Raw genomic sequence first — 19,579 nt, forward strand, 5'->3', positions numbered from 1 at the left:
CCTGGTCGCCCCAAAGAAGCTCCGGACCCTTTATCTAAGTCAGAGCGACTTGTGTCGCTCCTATTAGAACGGGTCCGCAGCTTCCCTATGGGAGGCGACCTACGGCGACCTGTGAGGCGACCAGGTCGCCTTAGTGTGAACGGGGACTTAGTGAAGCAAGCCAACATTAGGCTGAAAAAACAAAACAAACCCATCAGAGAGATAGCAAAAACATTCCATAGCCAAATCAACTGTTTGGAACATCCTTAAAGAGGTTGTAAACCGAGAAAAAATTTTTTTCTCTTCTTTACATCCTGAAAGAGAAACCCATAATGAGCTAGTATGCATCGCATAGTAGCTCATTATGAAATACTTACCTTAGAACGAGCCACCGCCGTGCCGTCCGCTTACCTGTATGACGGGCGACATGTATAGTCGCCCGTCTTCCGGGATCGCGGCATCCGGCCATCTGATTGGCCGGAGCCGCGGTGACGTCACTCCCGCGCACGCGCGCGGGAGCCGACGGTCACGGCACGGGGCTCTGAAGGAACGGCACGATCTGCCGTTCCTTCAGAGCGCATGCGCCAGTGACGTCACTGGCTGCATTAAAGGTAAATATCTCCTAAACGGTGCATGTTTAGGAGATATTTACAGTACCTATAGGTAAGCCTTATCATAGGCTTACCTATAGGTACAACTTCCTGAGGAGGGTTTACTTCCTCTTTAAAAAGAAAGAACGCACCGGTGAGCTCAGCAACACCAAAAGACCCGGAATACCACGGAAAACAACTGTGGTGGATGATCGAAGAATTCTTTCCCTGGTGAAGAAAACACCCTTCACAACAGTTGGCCAGATCAAGAACACTCTCCAGGAGGTAGGTGTATGTGTGTCAAAGTCAACAATCAAGAGAAGACTTCACCAGAGTGAATACAGAGGGTTCACCACACGATGTAAACCATTGGTGAGCCTCAAAAACAGGAAGGCCAGATTAGAGTTTGCCAAACAACATCTAAAAAAGCCTTCACAGTTCTGGAACAACATCCTATGGACAGATGAGACCAAGATCAACTTGTACCAGAGTGATGGGAAGAGAAGAGTATGGAGAAGGAAAGGAACTGCTCATGATCCAAAGCATACCACCTCATCAGTGAAGCATGGTGGTGGTAGTGTCATGGCGTGGGCATGAATGGCTGCCAATGGAACTGGTTCTCTTGTATTTATTGATGATGTGACTGCTGACAAAAGCAGCAGGATGAATTCTGAAGTGTTTCGGGCAATATTATCTGTTCATATTCAGCCAAATGCTTCAGAACTCATTGGACGGCGCTTCACAGTGCAGATGGACAATGACCCGAAACATACTGCGAAAGCAACCAAAGAGTTTAAGGGAAAGAAGTGGAATGTTATGCAATGGCCAAGTCAATCCCCTGACCTGAATCCGATTGAGCATGCATTTCACTTGCTGAAGACAAAACTGAAGGGAAAATGCACCAAGAACAAGCAGGAACTGAAGACAGTTGCAGTAGAGGCCTGGCAGAGCATCACCAGGGATGAAACCCAGCGTCTGGTGATGTCTATGCGTTCCAGACTTCAGGCTGTAATTGACTGCAAAGGATTTGAGACCAAGTATTAAAAAGTGAAAGTTTGATTTATGATTGTTAATCTGTCCCATTACTTTTGGTCCCTTAAAAAGTGGGAGGCACATATACAAACTGTTGTAATTCCTACACCTTTCACCTGATTTGGATGTAAATACCCTCAAATTAAAGCTGAAAGTCTGCAATTAAAGCACATCTTGTTTGTTTCATTTCAAATCCATTGTGGTGGTGTATAGAGCCAAAATATTAGAATTGTGTCCATGTCCCAATATTTATGGACCTGACTGTATACAGGGATATGGGAAACGATTATCTACATGAGCACACTCCTACACAAGTTAAACTGGATGGACTATTGTCTTTATTCAACCTTACCTACTATGTAACCTCCAAGCAAAATGTTTTTTTTCAATTAGGATAGCGCAGAGAAGGGTTAGAGATACCAAGATTGGAAGGGATGAAAATCAATCCAATGGGGACACATTTTTTTTAATACGATAAGTAAAGTTTTTATTGTTGTCCACTCCTTCCTGTCCCAGTGACAACTACAGCGCATCCGGAAAGTATGCTTCACTTTTTCCACATTTTCTTATGTTACAGCCTTATTCCAAAATGGATTACATTCATTATTTTCCTCGAAATTCTACAAACAATCCCCCATAATGGAAACGTGAAAGAAGTTTGTTTGAAATCTTTGCAAATTTATAAAAAAAAAAAAAAAAAATCCCATGTACATAAGTATCACGGCCTTTGCTCAATACTTTGGTGAAGCACCTTTGGCACCAATTACAGCCTCAAGTCTTTTTGAGTATGATGCTACAAGCTTGGCACACCTATTTTTGGGCACTTTCTCCCATTCTTCTGTGCAGGACAGCCATTTTCATATCTCTCCAGAGATGTTCAATTCTGGGCTCTGGCTGGGCCACTCAAGGACATTTACAGATTTGTCCCGTAGCCACTCCTTTGTTATCTTGGCTGTGTGCTTAGGGTCGTGGTCCTGTTGGAAGATGAATCTTCGCCCCAGTCTGAGGTCCAGAGTGCTCTGGAGCAGGTTTTCATCAAGGATGTCTCTGTACATTGCTGCTTTCATCTTTCCCTCGATCCTGACTAGTCTCCCTGTTCCTGCTGCTAAAAAACATCCCTACAGCATTATGCTTCCACCACCATGCTTCACTGTAGGGATGGTATTGGCAGTGGCTGGTTTTTCTCCAGACATGACACTTGCCATTCAGGCCAAAGAATTCAATCTTTGTTTCATCAAACCAGAGAATTTTGTTTCTCATGATCTCAGAGTCCTTCAGGTGCCTTTTGGCAAACTCCAGGTGGGCTGCCATGTTCCTTTCACTGATTAGTGGCTTCCGTCTGGTCCACGAGCGAGGCATGCGCTCCATTGCAGCCTCGTATTGACTCACCACTCCTGATGGGGCTCCCCCATTGTGGTCATCTCCCTGCTGCTGGACAGTTAGAAGATGGGATGAGCCGTGGGATCAGGAATAGACCCCGAGTCGTGAGGACTCATGTCATCCCCAGTGTAAGTCTGCTCATTGTTCGTGTAATAAAGTGTTATCTGCTACACTCAGAGGCGCCTTTTCTTTTTCCTCATACTCCCATAAAGCACTGCAGAAAAATGTCATCACCTAAAATAAATACACTAGCAGTTTATGTTGTGCGACTAGTGTAAATCAATCTAACTTTTGTTCTACAACACACAGAAAGATGTGTGCCCAGAGTGGGCTGACCAAGAACAATATGGAGAGTGTTATATGACCTCAAAGCTAGCAGACAGCTGTGTAGAGCGAGCAAAGTCCTCATACCCTTGTGAGAAGCTAAGATTAGCTGCGAGTATGAGTGTCCCCACAGGGAAATCGCAGCCGTGCCTGGTTCACTGATTAATTGATGAGGATAAATTGTTAATGAAAAGTACAAGGGAGCCCCGGTGTTTTGTGATACTGCAGCATACAGGCGTCCGTCTCCCTGCAGGCAGCTCCATCTCCTGTGTCCATGCTGCAAGCTTCCAACAGGGTCCTCCATGGATGGATTTCATCAGTGACACAGGCAGTCAGATTCTGCTCATCACTTATACATGAGCAACATAAGCAGATTTCTGCTGACACCAGCCAGGGGACAGACAGATCATTTCCTTCCCACATTTTCCGCTCCAGACTGTTTATTGTAATTAAATCAGGATAACCACTCAGGGTACGGTTAGGGGGCAAAGGTAACCAAGAAGACCACCAATTAAAACTTTATGGCTGCAGCGTGATTCAGGTCAACTCAAGTACAAGCACGTACCCTCTTGTTTCCTTCATTAACCCCACAACTGATACCAAAATATTTCGCTGACAAAGCTGAGTGCTGGTTCATCATCTCCTTCAGATTCCTATTGGAATTCGCAAGTTCTCCTTGTGTTTGTGTGGGTTTTCTCCAGGTACTCCAGTTTCCACCCATACCCCAAAGCCATGACGGTAGGTTTTTAACCACACCCCAAAGCCATGACAGTAGGTTTCATCCCACACAAAAAAAGCCATGATGGTAGGTTTCCTCCCATACTCCAAAACAATGATGGTAGCTTTCCACCTACTCTCCAAAGCCATGATGGTAGGTTTCCTCACACACCCCAAAGCCTTGACAGTAGGTTTCCAACCACACCCCAAAGCCATGATGGTGGGTTTCCACCCACACCCCAAAGCCTTGACAGTAGGTTTCCAACCACACCCCAAAGCCATGATGGTGGGTTTCCACCCACACCCTAAAGCCATGACGGTAGATTTCCACCCTTACCCCAAAACCATGATGGTAGGTTTCCACCCATATCCTAAAGCCATGACGGTAGGTTTTTACCCACACCCCAAAGCCATGACGGTAGGTTTCCACCCACACCCCAAAACCATGACGGTAGATTTCCACCTACACCCCAAAGCCATGACGGTAGGTTTCCAACCACACCCAAAGCCATGACAGTGGGTTTCCACCCACAGCCCAAAGTCATGACGGTAGATTTCCACCCTTACCCCAAAGTCATGACGGTAGGTTTCCACCCATATCCTAAAGCCATGACGGTAGGTTTCCACCCATATCTTAAAGCCATGACGGTAGGTTTCCAACCACACCCCAAAGCCTTGACAGTAGGTTTCCAACCACACCCCAAAGCCATGATGGTGGGTTTCCACCCACACCCTAAAGCCATGACGGTAGATTTCCACCCTTACCCCAAAACCATGATGGTAGGTTTCCACACATATCCTAAAGCCATGACGGTAGGTTTTTACCCACACCCCAAAGCCATGACGGTAGGTTTCCACCCACACCCCAAAACCATGACGGTAGATTTCCACCTACACCCCAAAGCCATGACGGTAGGTTTCCAACCACACCCCAAAGCCATGACGGTGGGTTTCCACCCACAGCCCAAAGCCATGACGGTAGATTTCCACCCTTACCCCAAAGTCATGACGGTAGATTTCCACCCATATCCTAAAGCCATGACGGTAGGTTTCCACCCATATCTTAAAGCCATGACGGTAGGTTTCCACCCACACCCCAAAACCATGACAGTAGATTTCCACCTACACCCCAAAGCCATGACGGTAGGTTTCCACCTACACTCCAAAGCCATGATGGTAGATTTCCACCCTTACCCCAAAGCCATGATGGTAGGTTTCCACCCACACTCCAAAGCCATGATGGTAGGTTTCCTCACACACCCCAAAGCTTTGACAGTAGGTTTCCACCCACACCCCAAAGCCATGACGGTAGGTTTCCACCCACACCCCAAAGCCATGACGGTAGGTTTCCACCCACACCCCCAAGCTATAATGGTAGGTTTTCATCCACACCCCATTATATATATAATGTTTGGGGGTTCTGAGTAATTTTCTAGCAATGATGAAAAAATTATGGTTTTTACATGTAGGAGCGGAGTGCCAGAAATGGCTTGGTATGGAAGTGGTTAAATGCATAGTGTTTTTCTATTGGTCTGCAGTTCATCTTTTAGACCACATTTCACATTACGCCAAATTTTTTTTTTTAATTATTCAAACCAACAAATGTTATACAAAACACCACTCCAGGTCGGCCCACCTGACGACTGTGAACCAGACCTGCAACTAATGGCTTGTTTAAGGGGCTAGGCTAGGCGCAGCTACAGTATGTGTAGCTGCTGACTTTAAATTTTTGGAGGGGGGGCAGAACTCCAATTTAAGTGGTTAATATTAGAATACCTTGCTCAGATAATGTACAGTAAGCTGATCATGTTTAGAAAAAAATGTCTAAAAAAAGATTAGAAAAGCCGGTACACGAATGCTTAGTTTTGATGCAATTTTTTCCAGCATGACAGCAGTGTACAACATCGAAAAATGCAAACGCGTTTTGGCCGTAGCCTTACTCATAGCAAACATTTTGCCATGTTGTTCACTGCTGTCATGCTGGAATAAATCGCATCAAAAGGAAGCATTCGTGTGCCGTTTTTTTTTTTTTTTTGTCACTTGGAAGCAATTTCATGCATCTGGATGCTGCAGCCTGAGCACCAACACTCAGTTCCATATTCATTCCATTATGTGGTAGAGCTAGGGTGAGTCTGTATCTATTCTACTAAAAAAAATAAAGTCTGTGAACTGCAGAATAATAATAAATGATTATGGTTTAGTCCCCTGCTGATGAAGTCCCATAGGACGTAACGCGTACGGGAGGTGGAGTCGCCTGTTGCTGTTCCAAGCGTCTTGCGGCTCGCTGTGCTTCAGTGGAGACCGCGGCGCCGTTCATTGCCAGGATATGGATTGATCTGCGTATTTTACATTTGCCTATATGTAAGTGTGATTATTTTATTAAATACTATCGGTTATACGGTTTACGCTTAGAGGTCTCCTTTCTTTTTATATCATTTGGATTAATGTACATCTGAGTGGCTGGATACATCTGAGTGGCTACCCTGTTGGTAACACACACCGGAAGGATTGACGAGTGTATATGCATTTGCCCATTGGACCCGCTGGACCCACCAAAAGCGCATATGTGTGCTTTTGGTGACGGGGATCAGCACTGGAGATAGCCCGCCTTTCAGTACTCTATTGGTGCTTTTCCACTGCATGGAACCGAACGGTTCGGCTCGCTTTTGTGCTTTTCCACTGCTGGTACCGCATGGTACGGTGTAGGAACGGTTCGGTACGGTACGGCGGCGCTTTTCCACTACATGGAACCGAACGGTACGGCTCTCTAAAACAGTACCACCTCGATTGTGGTTCCAAGAGGTACCATACCGGTACCATATCCCACAATCCTTTGCATGCAGTCACTACTAGCCACTGATTGGTCAGAGAATCGTTGTTATCCCACCCACTTAACTTTAGTACTACTTTAGTGGAAAAGCAAACCGTACCGAACCGTTCCAACACCGTACCATGCGGTACCAGCAGTGGAAAAGCAAACCGGGCCAAGCAGGGCCGAGTAGAGCCGAGCCGGTAGTTGCAGTGGAAAAGTGCCATAAAAGTGGACTCTATCTATATACATTTGGTCTTTGGGACTTTACTTTTTTCACATGGATTGGTCCATCATCCATAATTTATTTGTTAATTATTATTTTTATTTGTGTGCTATTAGATTTGCCTTGCACCAATTTGTCTTTTAAGGTTTAGATACAGGCTAGCATTCAGCAAGTGTGCAGTGAGCAGGAGCCATAGATGTGAAGGAGATCGTGTCTCCCCGCAGCACATCGCACCGCTAACCACTTCCTGAAACCTCCAGTCTTCATATGACACTAATCCATCCTGCAACACACTGTCCTTCTTCACTACTGAACAGACGTCTTTGCAGCGACATGAGGCATAGCGGCAGCTGCAGGGGGGATGGAAGCTCCAGCCTCAGGGAATATGTGCTATATATAGCTATAAACACATATACAACGCTATCATTATACCTTCTACTCGGACATTAAAGCCTAACTCCAGACAAACCGTTAAACCTCCAGTTTTAATATCTAAAGGATTAAGGTTTTTCTACTTTGCGATTCTGTACAAACAGTTTTGTGATTTACACCGATCTTCCGTGCAGCTCAGCCAGGCAGGCAACGCACTTATTTTCGGAATTGGATTTCTCTTCTGTTTGCGCACTTTTCTGTATGAGTTCGCTCACGATAAAAATAAGCAATTAAAATATACGCTCACCGGCCACTTTATTGGGTACACCTAATGGTAATCAGCCAATCACACGGCTGCAGATTAATGTATTTAGCCCCATTCCCATCGGTGCGATTTGACAGAATCGCAGCCTATTGCCGGCAATGTGTGAGTGCCAATCTGGCTTTGCGGCGCAGCACCGATTTCCAAAAGTAGTCCCTGCATTAGAGCTGCATGAATAATCAATAAAAAAATTACGATCTTGATTCACTCCCCCTCACGATCTTCAGGTTTCATTCACACCTGAGCGTAGGCGTTTTTTTTTGGCTTTTTTCAGGCATTTTTTCATCGCATACTAGCTCATTATGTATTACTTACCTTAGAACGAAGCCCCGACACGGACCCCCGGACACCGCTGTGGGAACTGACATGATCCCTCGGCGCCTCTTCCGGGTTCGGCGGCTCCGGCGCATGCGCGCGGGAGTCATTTTCCGGCAAGCTCCCGGCAATGAAAGCTGAAGGTCCGCCGGACCTTCAGAGCACATGCCCCACTCGCGTGAGCGGCTGCATGCAGTGCAAATATCTCCTAAATCGGGCCGGTTTAGGAGATATTAATTGTACCTACAGGTAAGACTTATTATAGGCCTTATTATAGGCTTACCTGTAGTTAAAAGTGGAAAAAAGCGTGATACTACCGCTTTAAATAGAATGGGATTTTGCTTGTTGCGCATTTTGAGACTTCAGAGATAAGCGTTTTACGAGCTGAAAAAAACTCTCAGGTGTGAACAGGGCCTAAGGCCTCTTGCACACTGCAGCTAAACCACTTTACGACCGCCCGCCTCAGTTATACTGCGGCAGGCAGCCGCTCCTGCGCAAACCGCCGTAGGTATACGTTGGTCGCATGCAGGGAGCTAGAGGGCGAGCGCGCGCCGCTGGCAGCGTGCTCCCGCCCCCGCTCGTCAGCGTGGAAGCCAATGCAGAGAGCAGGCAGCTCTGATTTCCGCCGGCCACCCGCGATCGCTCCCTGCTGAGAGAGAAGAACAGTCCGCTATTGTAAACACAGCTGACCGTTCTTCTCTCTGGAATGATCACAGAACTCCTGTGATCCTTCTATATAGGATCACAGGTCTCTATGGTCATTTCACAAGCCACGCCCCCCCCCCCTCAGTTAGAATCACTCTCCTAATCTCACATTTAACCCCTTGATCACCCACAATGTTAACCCCTTCCCTGCCAGTGTCATTATTACAGTAACAGTGCATATTTTTAGCACTGATTACTGTAGTAATGTCACTGGTCCCCCCAAAAGTGTCAAAAATGTCAGTCAGGGGTCCGATCTGTCCGCCGCAATGTCGCAGTCCCGCAAAAAAACGCAGATCGACGCCATTACTAGTAAAAAAAAACAAAAAACAAAAACAATAAAAATGACAAATCTTTCCCGTAGTTAGTAGACGCAATAACTTTTGCGCAAACCAATCAAAATACCCTTAGTGTAATTTTTTTTACCAAAAATATGTAGCAGAATACAAATTGGCCTAAAATGTTAAAAAAATTTGATTTTTAAATTTTTTTGGGGTGAATGTTATATAGCAAAATGTGAAAAATATTGTTTTTTGTTTTCAGAATTGTCGCTCTTTTTTTTGTTTATAGTGCAAAAAATAAAAATCGCAGAGGTGATCAAATACCACCAAAAGAAAGCTCTGTTTGTGGAAAAAAAAGGACGTTAATTTTATTTAGGTACAGCATCGCAAGACTGCGGAATTGTCAGTTAAAGTAACGCAGTGCCGAATCGCAAAATATAGCCTGGTCATTAAGGGGGAAAATCTTCTCAGACGGCCTTGGGGCACTGGGGGAGGTTGAGGGGCACAATGGATCCCCTTGGAAAGTTGGGTGACACTATAGGGGGGGAGTTGGAGGCTCTGCAGCAAGTTAGGAGCACTCTGGGGCTGAAGTTTCTCAGAGGGCCTAGGGGCACTGGGGGAGGCGGAGAGACACAATAGACCACCATGGAAAATTGGGTGGCACTGTGGGGGGGGGGGGGGGGGGTGGAGGCTATGCAGCAAGCTAGGAACACTGTGAGGCTGAGGGTTCTCGGAGGGCCTAAGGACACTACGGGAGGTTGAGGGGCACAATGGACCACCATGGAAGGTTGGGTGGCACTATAGTCTCTGCAGCAAGCTAGGAGCACTCTGAGGGGCTGAGGCTGCTCAGAGGGCCTAGGGACAATGAAGGGGGTCGGAGAGACACAATGGACCACCATGGAAGGTTGGGTGACACTATAGGGGGGAGTTGGAGGCTCTGGAGCAAGCTAGGAGCACTGTAGGGGTGAGGCTTCTCAGAGGGCCTAGGGGCACTGGGGGAGGTTGGGAGACACAATGGAACACCAAGGAAATTTGGATGGAGGCTCTGCAGCAAGCTAGGAAGCAGTGTGGGGCTGAGGGTTCTCAGACGGCCTAAGGGCACTAGGGGAGGTTGAGGGGCACAATGGACCACCATGGAAGGTTGGGTGGCACTATAGTCTCTGCAGCAAGCTAGGAGCACTCTGAGGGGCTGAGGCTTCTCAGAGGGCCTAGGGGCACTGGGGGAGGCAGAGAGACACAATGGACCACCATGGAAGGTTGGGTGGCACTATAGGGGGGGGTGGAGGCTATGCAGCAAGCTAGGAACACTGTGGGCCTGAGGGTTCTCAGAGTGCCTAAGGGCATTAGGGGAGGTTTAGGGGCACAATGGACCACCATGGAAGGTTGGGTGGCACTATAGTCTCTGCAGCAAACTATGAGCACTCTGAGGGGCTGAGGCTTCTCAGAGGGCCGAGGGGCACTGGGGGAGGCGGAGAGACACAATGGACCACCATGGAAGGTTGGGTGACACTATAGGGGGGAGTTGGAGGCTCTGCAGCAATCTATGAGCACTGTGGGAATGAGGCTTCTCAGAGGGCCTAGGGGCACTGGGGGAGGCGGAGAGACACAATGGACCACCATGGAAGGTTGGGTGACACTATAGGGGGGAGTTGGAGGCTCTGCAGCAAGCTATGAGCACTGTGGGAATGAGGCTTCTCAGAGGGCCTAGGGGCACTGGGGGAGGTTGAAAGACACAATGGAACACCATGGAAGGTTGGATGGAGGCTTAGCAGCAAGCTAGGAAGCAGTGTGAGGCTGAGGGTTCTCAGAGGGCCTAGGGGCACTGGGGGAGATTGAGGGGCACAATGGACCACAGGTTGGGTGGCACTATGGGGTGGGGGGTTGGAGTCTCTGCAGCAAGCTAGGAGCACTATCAGGCTGCAGCTTCTCAGACAGCCTTGGGGCACTGGAGGAGGTTGAGAGACACAATGGAACACCATGGAAGGTTGGGTAGAGGCTCTGCAGCAAGCTAGGAGCACTGTGGGGCTGAGGTTTCTCAGAAGGCCTAGGGGCACTGGGGGAGATTGAGGGGTACAATGGACCACCATGGAAGGTTGGATAGCACTATAGGGGTGGTTGGAGGCTCTGCAGCAAGCTAGGAGCACTGTGGGGCTGATGCTTCTCAGAGGGCCTAGGGGCACTGGGGGAGGTTGAGAGACACAATGGAACACCTTGGAAGGTTGGGCGGAGGCTCTGCAGCAAGCTAGGAGCACTGTGGGGCTGAGGTTTCTCAGAAGGCCTAGGGGCACTGGGGGAGATTGAAGGGCACAATGGACCACAATGGAAGGTTGGGTGGCATTATGGGAGGTGCTGTAGGGGCATAGGGGATGTGCAAGTAATTGGAAGCCTGGGAGGAGGGAGGCTGTACGCCAGAGGTTGTATTGAGCAAGTAGGGCCTGTTCCCTGTATACCTCCCAAGGTTCCATATAAAATTTGACCTGGAGTGTGTCAGAGGGAACAGCAAGAGTGCATCTGTTTACAGGACTCTTAATGAGTGACAGTATCACGCGGAAATACCGAATATGAATGTGATTACGCGATTTCATCCAGAAACAATCGGGTGTTATATGTCCATCTGAAGAGTCTCTTCTTCTGAATGAAAAGCTTATATAACTTCAGGGCATGTCACACGCTCCTCTGCAGACTGAACCGGCTGCTGTTCACCAGCACAGAAGGACAGACGCCTATCACAGGCCCTGCTCTCCAGGCGGAAGCTGCCACCACAATTATTGTGATAACCTCCTGCTAAATGCTTCTTAGAGTTAGCAGAAAAACCACACCAAGGCTCATTTAAATGAGAGTGGCATTCCTCAGCATGCAGAAGCATGTCTGAAGAGGAAGAAAAGATGTATTTATTCATTTTTAATGAGTTTTAATTGTGCTGATTGTATTTATATGTGTTTAAAGCCTACAAACTAGTATGCAAGTAAAAGCATTCGGGCTGATTCACACCAGCAGCCGAACTGATTGCACCGCAAGGCAAAAAAGTTTTCCTTTAAATGAAATCTGTAATGAAGGAAACATACTGGCTTCCACTTCTGGAATTGCTATTTGCCTGGCTGTCCCTGTCTGATGTTGACCCCCTTGAAATCTCTGACCCGGGACAACTAAGCAGGTAAGGATATTTGACTTTTCTCAGACACTAGGGGAGGTTCAGGGGCACAATGGACCACCATAGAAGGTTGAGTGGCACTATGGGGGGGTTGGAGGCTTTGTTCCAAGTCAATAATTCACAAAGTACTGAAGAAAGGCAGTCAGCCCAACAGCCAGGAAGCTTGCATTTTCAGAAGCAGGCCAGCAGTGGTAACTCCTGTATTTCTCCCAATGGCAAGCTTACATCATATGAAATAATTAGGGCCAGTTCTCACCAGTATGCGGTGTGTGAAACCCGCAGTCCACGCACGTTACTCACACCGCATTCAAAACGCACTGCAGTTGCGATCTGCAGCCGATGTCAATGGTAAATTAATGACACCCCAAATGCAGGTCTCAAATGCAGTGTGTTTGCCTACATCGGATCGTGTAGTACCATCTGGTTGTTCTGAGGTTTTTACAGCAGTGCATATGGTCCAGTGAGATTCAGCCCATTCAAAATTAATAGGCTCAAATCGCAGCACACTGAACCGCATGTAAATTGCACAGGAACACAAAGTGCATTACTGTGCGATTCCTGGTGTGAGCTGGTCCTTAGGCCGGCAATAGACCGGCCGAGATTTGAACCATATATGGGCAGGCTGAATGTACCGAGTTGATCTATCAATTTATCGATCAACTTGGGTACAACCAGCCTGCAAGATTTTAGGTGCGACTATTGCTAGCAGCTGGTATAGCCGCTAGCAATAATTACTGTCTTCTTCCAGGGAGGACGCCCCCCGCCCTGCCAGGAGAATACAATGGTTCAGCAGAAGGGATTCACCGGTCGACACTGTCTCTGTTGATGGGGGAATTGAGGAAATTTCTCTCCTGCAACCCGTGGTTGCAGGAAAGTAAATCGCTTTGTGTATGGCCTGCATTAGTCCACAAATGGACAGATGTACCAGGTACACAGCAGGTAAATGCATTACAAGTAGACACATTAAATGATTATCTCTGTGCAAAGTATGCGTTCTGAGTAGGAATCAACCGATTAACGGCAAAGCCGATATATCGAGGGCCGATAAGCACTTTCCCCGATATATCGGAATCGGCCACCTTATTGCCGATATTTCGGAAAGTGCTTGTACCGGAGTGATGCCTGCAGCTAGAGGCATCCCCCAGGTACCGGCGTCCATAGCCGACGGTCGGCTGTCTTGTAATGACAACAGATGCAGCTGAGAAGCCGCTCGGCTGTCATTACAAGGAGCGGGAGGGGACATCCCCCCCCCTCCCACCCGCCTTCTGCGGCTCGCCCGAGTCTCCCGTCCCCCTGGGAGACACGGGCAACCAGCCTACACGGCCGCCGCAGACCCGATCAAAGCCGCATTCGGCTCTGATCAGGTCTCCATGTAAAAACCCGGAAGTGATGTCATGACATCACTTCCGGGTACTCGGCGCTAGATTAAAAAAATGACAGCATTCACAACAGCCAAACTTGGAGTTTTGAATGCTTTTAAGTGCAGAGGAGGGGTTTGGGGTCTCTTAGACCCCCAGATCCCCCCACAAGAGTACCTGTCAAGTTAAAAAAAATATATATATATATATATTTTAAATGTACGAAAATATCAGCCTATACCGATACGCGATGACCAAAATATCGGTATCAGCTAAGAAAAACGATATCGGTCGATCACTGGTTCTGAGCACTGATACTGATGGCTTAATTAGAAGAGGGAGCAGCAGAGGGAATTAGTGCGGTCGGACAGAGGGGCAATTACAGGATGACCTGTGCGGCTCTCTGCAGCAGAGGGAATCAGTGCGGTCGGACAAAGAGGCAGCTGAAAACCGATTTCTCTCCCTCCCACCAGTTTTCAGCTGCTGCAAGGAGAGACAAAGACACAGGGCCCACCGCGGAAGCTGCTGGCTTCCCTGTCCCTTAAAATAATAACAAATTGTAAAAAAAAAAAAATAATTTAAAAAAATGTAAAATAAAAACAACTATAAATAATATATACAGTGTAAATGTATTATATAAATAATATATAAATAAACAATAAATAATATATAAATAATAAATAAAATGTAACATTTTTTTTTTTATTATAATTTTATTTTTTTAATGTAAAAAACTATTTAAAAAAAAAAAGGGTTAATTCACACAGCTTCTTTATTATCTTTGTGTCCTCTAAGAACGATTTTAGTATATTTTTAGTGAAAATGTTGTTTTGATATATTCGAGGGGGGCCCTGCCAGGTAAGCTGTACGGGGCCCCGTGATTTCTATTAGCAGCCCTGATTTATCTACATGACATGGAGATTGTGGACTCCTTGTATTGCCTATGACAACTTTGCACAACTGGGAACTTAAATATGGAGAGCTCAGCAGCACAGACAAGGCAGTAGCCAATAGCATCTCTATCCAAAACCAAATGTAGTTTTGAACCCCTCGCAGGTTTGTACTGCTATCCGTATCCAAGTCGGGGGGAGAATAATCCTCTCCAATTGTCCTGGTGACTATTGTCCAAAATCAGGGTTTCTCAACCAGGGTTCCTCCTGAGGTTGCTAGGGGTTCCTCCAGAGGTTACTAGGGGTTCCTCCAGAGGTTGCTAGGGGTTCCTTCTGAGGTTGCTAGGGGTTCCTCCAGAGGTTGCTAAGGGTTCCTCCAGAGGTTGCTAGGGGTTCCTCCAGAGGTTGCTAGGGATTCCTCCAGAGGATGCTAAGGGTTCCTCCAGAGGTTGCTAGGGGTTCCTCCAAAGGTTGCTAGGGGTTCCTCCAGAGTTTACTTGGGGTTCCTCCTGAGGTTGCTAGGGGTTCCTCCTGAGGTTGCTAGGGGTTCCTCCAGAGGTTGCTAAGGATTCCTCCTGAGGTTGCTAGGGGTTCCTCCAGAGGTTGCTAGGGGTTCCTCCAGAGGTTGCTAAGGGTTCCTCCAGAGGTTGCTAAGGGTTCCTCCAGAGGTTGCTAGGGGTTTCTCCAGCGGTTGCTAGGGGTTCCTCCAGAGGTTGCTAGGGGTTCCTCCTGAGGTTGCTAGGGGTTCCTCCAGAGGTTGCTAGGGGTTCCTCCAGAGGTTGCTAGGGGTTCCTCCAGAGGTTGCTAGGGGTTCCTCCTGAGGTTGCTAGGGGTTCCTTCAGAGGTTGCTAGGGGTTCCTTCAGAGGTTGCTAGGGGTTCCTCCTGAGGTTGCTAGGGGTTCCTTGAGAAATGGGCAATGTCTGCCTCTCAGAAATGTTCCCAATGACACCATTGTTCCTTTTAGCTATCTGTAAGGTGGTAATTCTTCCCAATGATGACAAAAGTAAGGAGCATTCTTCCCACTGACTGTCACACTAATGTATCATGAGTTGTAGATTTTTACTTTTTAGCAGGGGTTCCCCGAGACCAGAAATTTGTATCAAGGGTTCCTCTGTGTTGAAAAGATTGAGGAAGTCTGGTCTAAATACTACAGCTGACAACTAAAGAAGATTAAAAGGAAGTTAAACTTTATAGATGGGTTTTGGGTGGACTGACCAATGAAGAAAAAGTCACGTCTATTAAACATCACTTACTTTTTCCACATCTGCTTTTGTCACGTTGATGTCCGCATCCATCTTTTCGAAATGTTGCTGCGCCCGATCAGCCTCCTTACAATCCCTCTCGAATCTTCTTTTACTCTTTAAATGAAAAGGAAAAAAAAATGAGATTTAACTGAATGCGGAAAACATTCCGACACTTTCTTTTTTTCTATTCTACAAAGAAAAGGCACAAGTAAACAATGGATCCTTAACCACTTTAGCCCCGGAGGATTTGGCTGCTCAAAGACCAGGGCCTATTTTGCGATTCGGCACTGCGTGACTTTAACGGACAATTGCGCGGTCGTGCGACGCTGTACCCAAACGAAATTGACGTCCTTTTTTCCCCACAAACAGAGATTTATTTTGGTGGTATTTGATCACCTGTGCGATTTTTACTTTTTGCGCTATAAACAATAAAAAGAGACAATTTTGAAAAAATACCTATTTTTCACATTTTTTTATATAAAAATGTAAAAATCTAAATTTTTTACCATTTTAGGCCAATTTGTTTTCTGCTACATATTTTTGGTGAAAAAAATCACAATAAGCGTATTTTGATTGGTTTTCGCAAAAGTTATTGCGTTTACTAACTAAGGGAAAGATTTTTGTCATTTTTATTGTTTTTTTTTTTAAACTAGTAATGGCGGCAATCTGCGATTTTTTTTGTGGGACTGCGACATTGCGGCGGACAGATCGGACCCTTGACTGACATTTTTTACACTTTTGGGGGTACCAGTGACATTACTACAGTAATCAGTGCTATACATATGCACTGTTACTGTAAAAATGACACTGACAGGGAAGGGGTTAACTTTATTAGAGATCAAGGGGTTAAGTGTGTCCCTAGGGGTGTGATTCTAACTGTAAAGGGGCGTGGCTTTTGATGTAACCACCGAGACATACGATCCTACATAGCAGGATCGTATGATCTCTGCAGTTACACCAGGGAGAATGACAGGCGGCTTTGTTTACATCAGCCGCCTGCCTTTCTCCCTCTCCAGCGGGAGATTGCGAGTGAACGGCGGACATCAGAGACGCCGGTCACACGCGCGGGGATGGCAGTGAATGAGCGGGGGCGGGAGCCCCCTATTGGCTCGCGGGCTAGTGACGTACCGGTACGTCACTTAGCCCAGGGGGGGGCTGACCGCAGCAGTATATGTACTTGCGGCGGTCGGCAAGTGGTTAAGGCTTGGATAATAAGTATGGTTTCCGTGCTGAGATGTCTAAGGAATATAGAGGCTGCTGCCTACCTTGAATTAGGGATCAACCGATTATCGGCAAAGCCGATATATCGAGGGCCGATATACACTTTCCCCGATATATCGGAAACGCCCCTGAGGTTACCAAAATTGCCGATATTTCGGGAAAGTGCTGTACCAGAGTGACGCCTGCAGCTAGAGGCATCACCCCGGTACCGGCGTTGATAGCCAACGGTCTGCTGTCTTGTAATAACAACCGATGCGGCTGAGAAGCCACTCAGCTGTCATTACAAGGAGCGGGAGGCGACGTCCCCCCCCCCCTCCCATCGCCTTCCATGGGAACCCGGGCAACCAGCCTGCACGGCCGCCGAAGACCCGATCAAAGCCGCATTCGGCTCTGATCGGGTCTCCATGTAAAACCTGGAAGTGATGTCATGACGTCACTTCCGGGTACTCGGCGCCAGATTAAAAAAAATGACAGCATTCAAACCTTTGACCTTTGTGAGGCGGGACAGGAGTGGGAAGAGCCAACTTACTATTTAGCCCCTTGCCAGTGCGGTGTGTGGTTCAGCAGCACCTTTCTGGCTCTGAGGAAGAGGGTTCGCCCTCGAAATGCGTCAGCCTAGCCTTAGCAGATCCATGCAGACTTCTGCATGCTATCCAGCACCGCGCAGTGCCTTGGCTACCTTGGAGATCTTGTGTTGATCATGTTTACATGTGTGCTATCGACGATTGTTTTGTGAGCATAATATACATTTTTTACCAATTTTAATAAACCTTTTTAGTGGTAATGCTCTAGGTCGGTGCGCCCTTCTCTTTTTGTTGTCTATCAGGTAGGATAAGGCAGACTTTCTCCCCCTTCTTATTCATATTAAGCAGGAACACACAGAGCACCCATGTGTGGAGTGAAGCCCTAGCACTTTTCATTATTTATTGCACGGCACAGAAGGATTTATTCCATTCTATTTGGGTCTTTTTTTTTACTTTATGGATGTATGCACCATTTTATATTTATTATATTTTGTATTTATTAAGTTTAAGATCATTGTATGTGATTTTTAAACACAAGGAGGGTATTTTTTAATACCATTTATTATTAAATTTTTCACTGAGCATTTGATATGTGATTTTACGGGGTTTATTCACTTCACCAATGCATGTGATTTTTTTAGTCATTATTCACTTCATTTATTATTTTACCCACTTCTCACCCGCCATATAGCAAAATGATGGCCGGGAAGTACTTACTCTATCCTGACTGGCCGTCATATGACGTCCAGCAGGATAGACCGCTCTGCCCATCTATCAGTGCCGCCCACCAGTGCCCATTATTGCCCATCGGTGCTGCCTATCAGTGCCCATCAGTGACGCCTATCAGTGCCTATCAGTGCCCATCAGTGCAGCCTATCAGTGCCCATTAGTGTCGCCTATCAGTGCCCACCAATTCTGCATATCAGTGCTACCTATCAGAGCCACATATCAGTGCCCATCAGTGCTTCATATCAGTACCCATCAGTGCCACCTATCCGTGCCTATCAGTGCCCACCAATGCTGCATATCAGTGCTACCTATCAGAGCCACATATCAGTGCCCATCAGTGCTTCATATCAGTACCCATCAGTGCCACTTATCCGTGCCTATCAGTGCCCACCAATGCTGCATATCAGTGCTACCTATCAGTGCCACATTTCAGTGCCCATCAGTGCTTCATATCAGTGCCGCCTCTCAGTGCCCACCAATGTTGCATATCAGTGCTACCTATCAGTGCCACATTTCAGTGCCCATCAGTGCTTCATATCAGTGCCGCCTATCAGTGCCCATCAGTGCTGCATATTAGTGCCTCATCATCAGTGCCACTTCACCAGTTCCTGTCAGTGCTGCCTCATCAGTGCAGGAAAAAACATATCTATTTCCAAAATTTTATAACATAAACAAAAAACTTTTTTTTTCAAACTTTTCGGTTTTTGTTTTTTTATTTGTACAGCAAAAAAGAAAAAACCTTGCGGTTATCAAATGCCACCAAAAGAAAGCTATATTTGTGGGGGGAAAATGACATAAATTTGGTTTAGGTACAGTGTTGCATGACCGCGCAATTGTCATTCAAATTGCAACAGCGCTAAAAGTTGGAAATTGGCCTGCGCAGGAAGGGGGTGAAAGTGCCCGATATTGAAGTGGTTACAAAGCTGCATTATTTATTTTATTTTGCTATTTACTGTGTTGAGTGAAGGCACTGAATGTATGCTGCCATTGAGATATAATTCGTTTTTTTTTTTTTTGCAGTTTAGATTGCGCTGATTTTTGTATTTTTTACAGTTATATGAATTAATGTTGTGTATATAATTTATATTTATATATATATACACACACACATACTAGTAAATAAATAAAGAATAATTTGCAAAAAAAAATATATATATATATATATATATATACATATATATATATATATATATATATACACATACATACATACATACATATTATATATATATATACACACATACATACATATATATATACATACATATATATATATATACATATATATATATATATATATACATATATATATATATATATATATATATATATATATATATATATACACACATATATATACACATATATATATATATACACATATATATATACACATATATGTACACACATAT

At 46.1% G+C, this 19,579-nt stretch overlaps 1 protein-coding gene across 16 annotated transcripts in view; it reads right to left on the minus strand.

Moving 5' to 3' along the window:
- Positions 1 to 19,579, minus strand: part of FNBP1 (formin binding protein 1) — a gene marked incomplete at its 3' end in the record, with an annotated part of 375,759 nt that overhangs the window by 131,828 nt on the left and 224,352 nt on the right. For all 16 annotated transcript variants that reach the window (XM_082263065.1, XM_082263071.1, XM_082263068.1 and 13 more), the window contains exon 6: positions 15,703 to 15,807. In XM_082263065.1, the coding sequence (XP_082119191.1) occupies positions 15,703 to 15,807 (105 nt within the window). The remainder of the gene's footprint in view (positions 1 to 15,702; positions 15,808 to 19,579) is intronic.

The sequence above is a fragment of the Pelophylax lessonae genome, assembly GCF_965119305.1.
Source record: "Pelophylax lessonae genome assembly, chromosome: 7".
Classification (NCBI taxonomy): domain Eukaryota; kingdom Metazoa; phylum Chordata; class Amphibia; order Anura; family Ranidae; genus Pelophylax; species Pelophylax lessonae.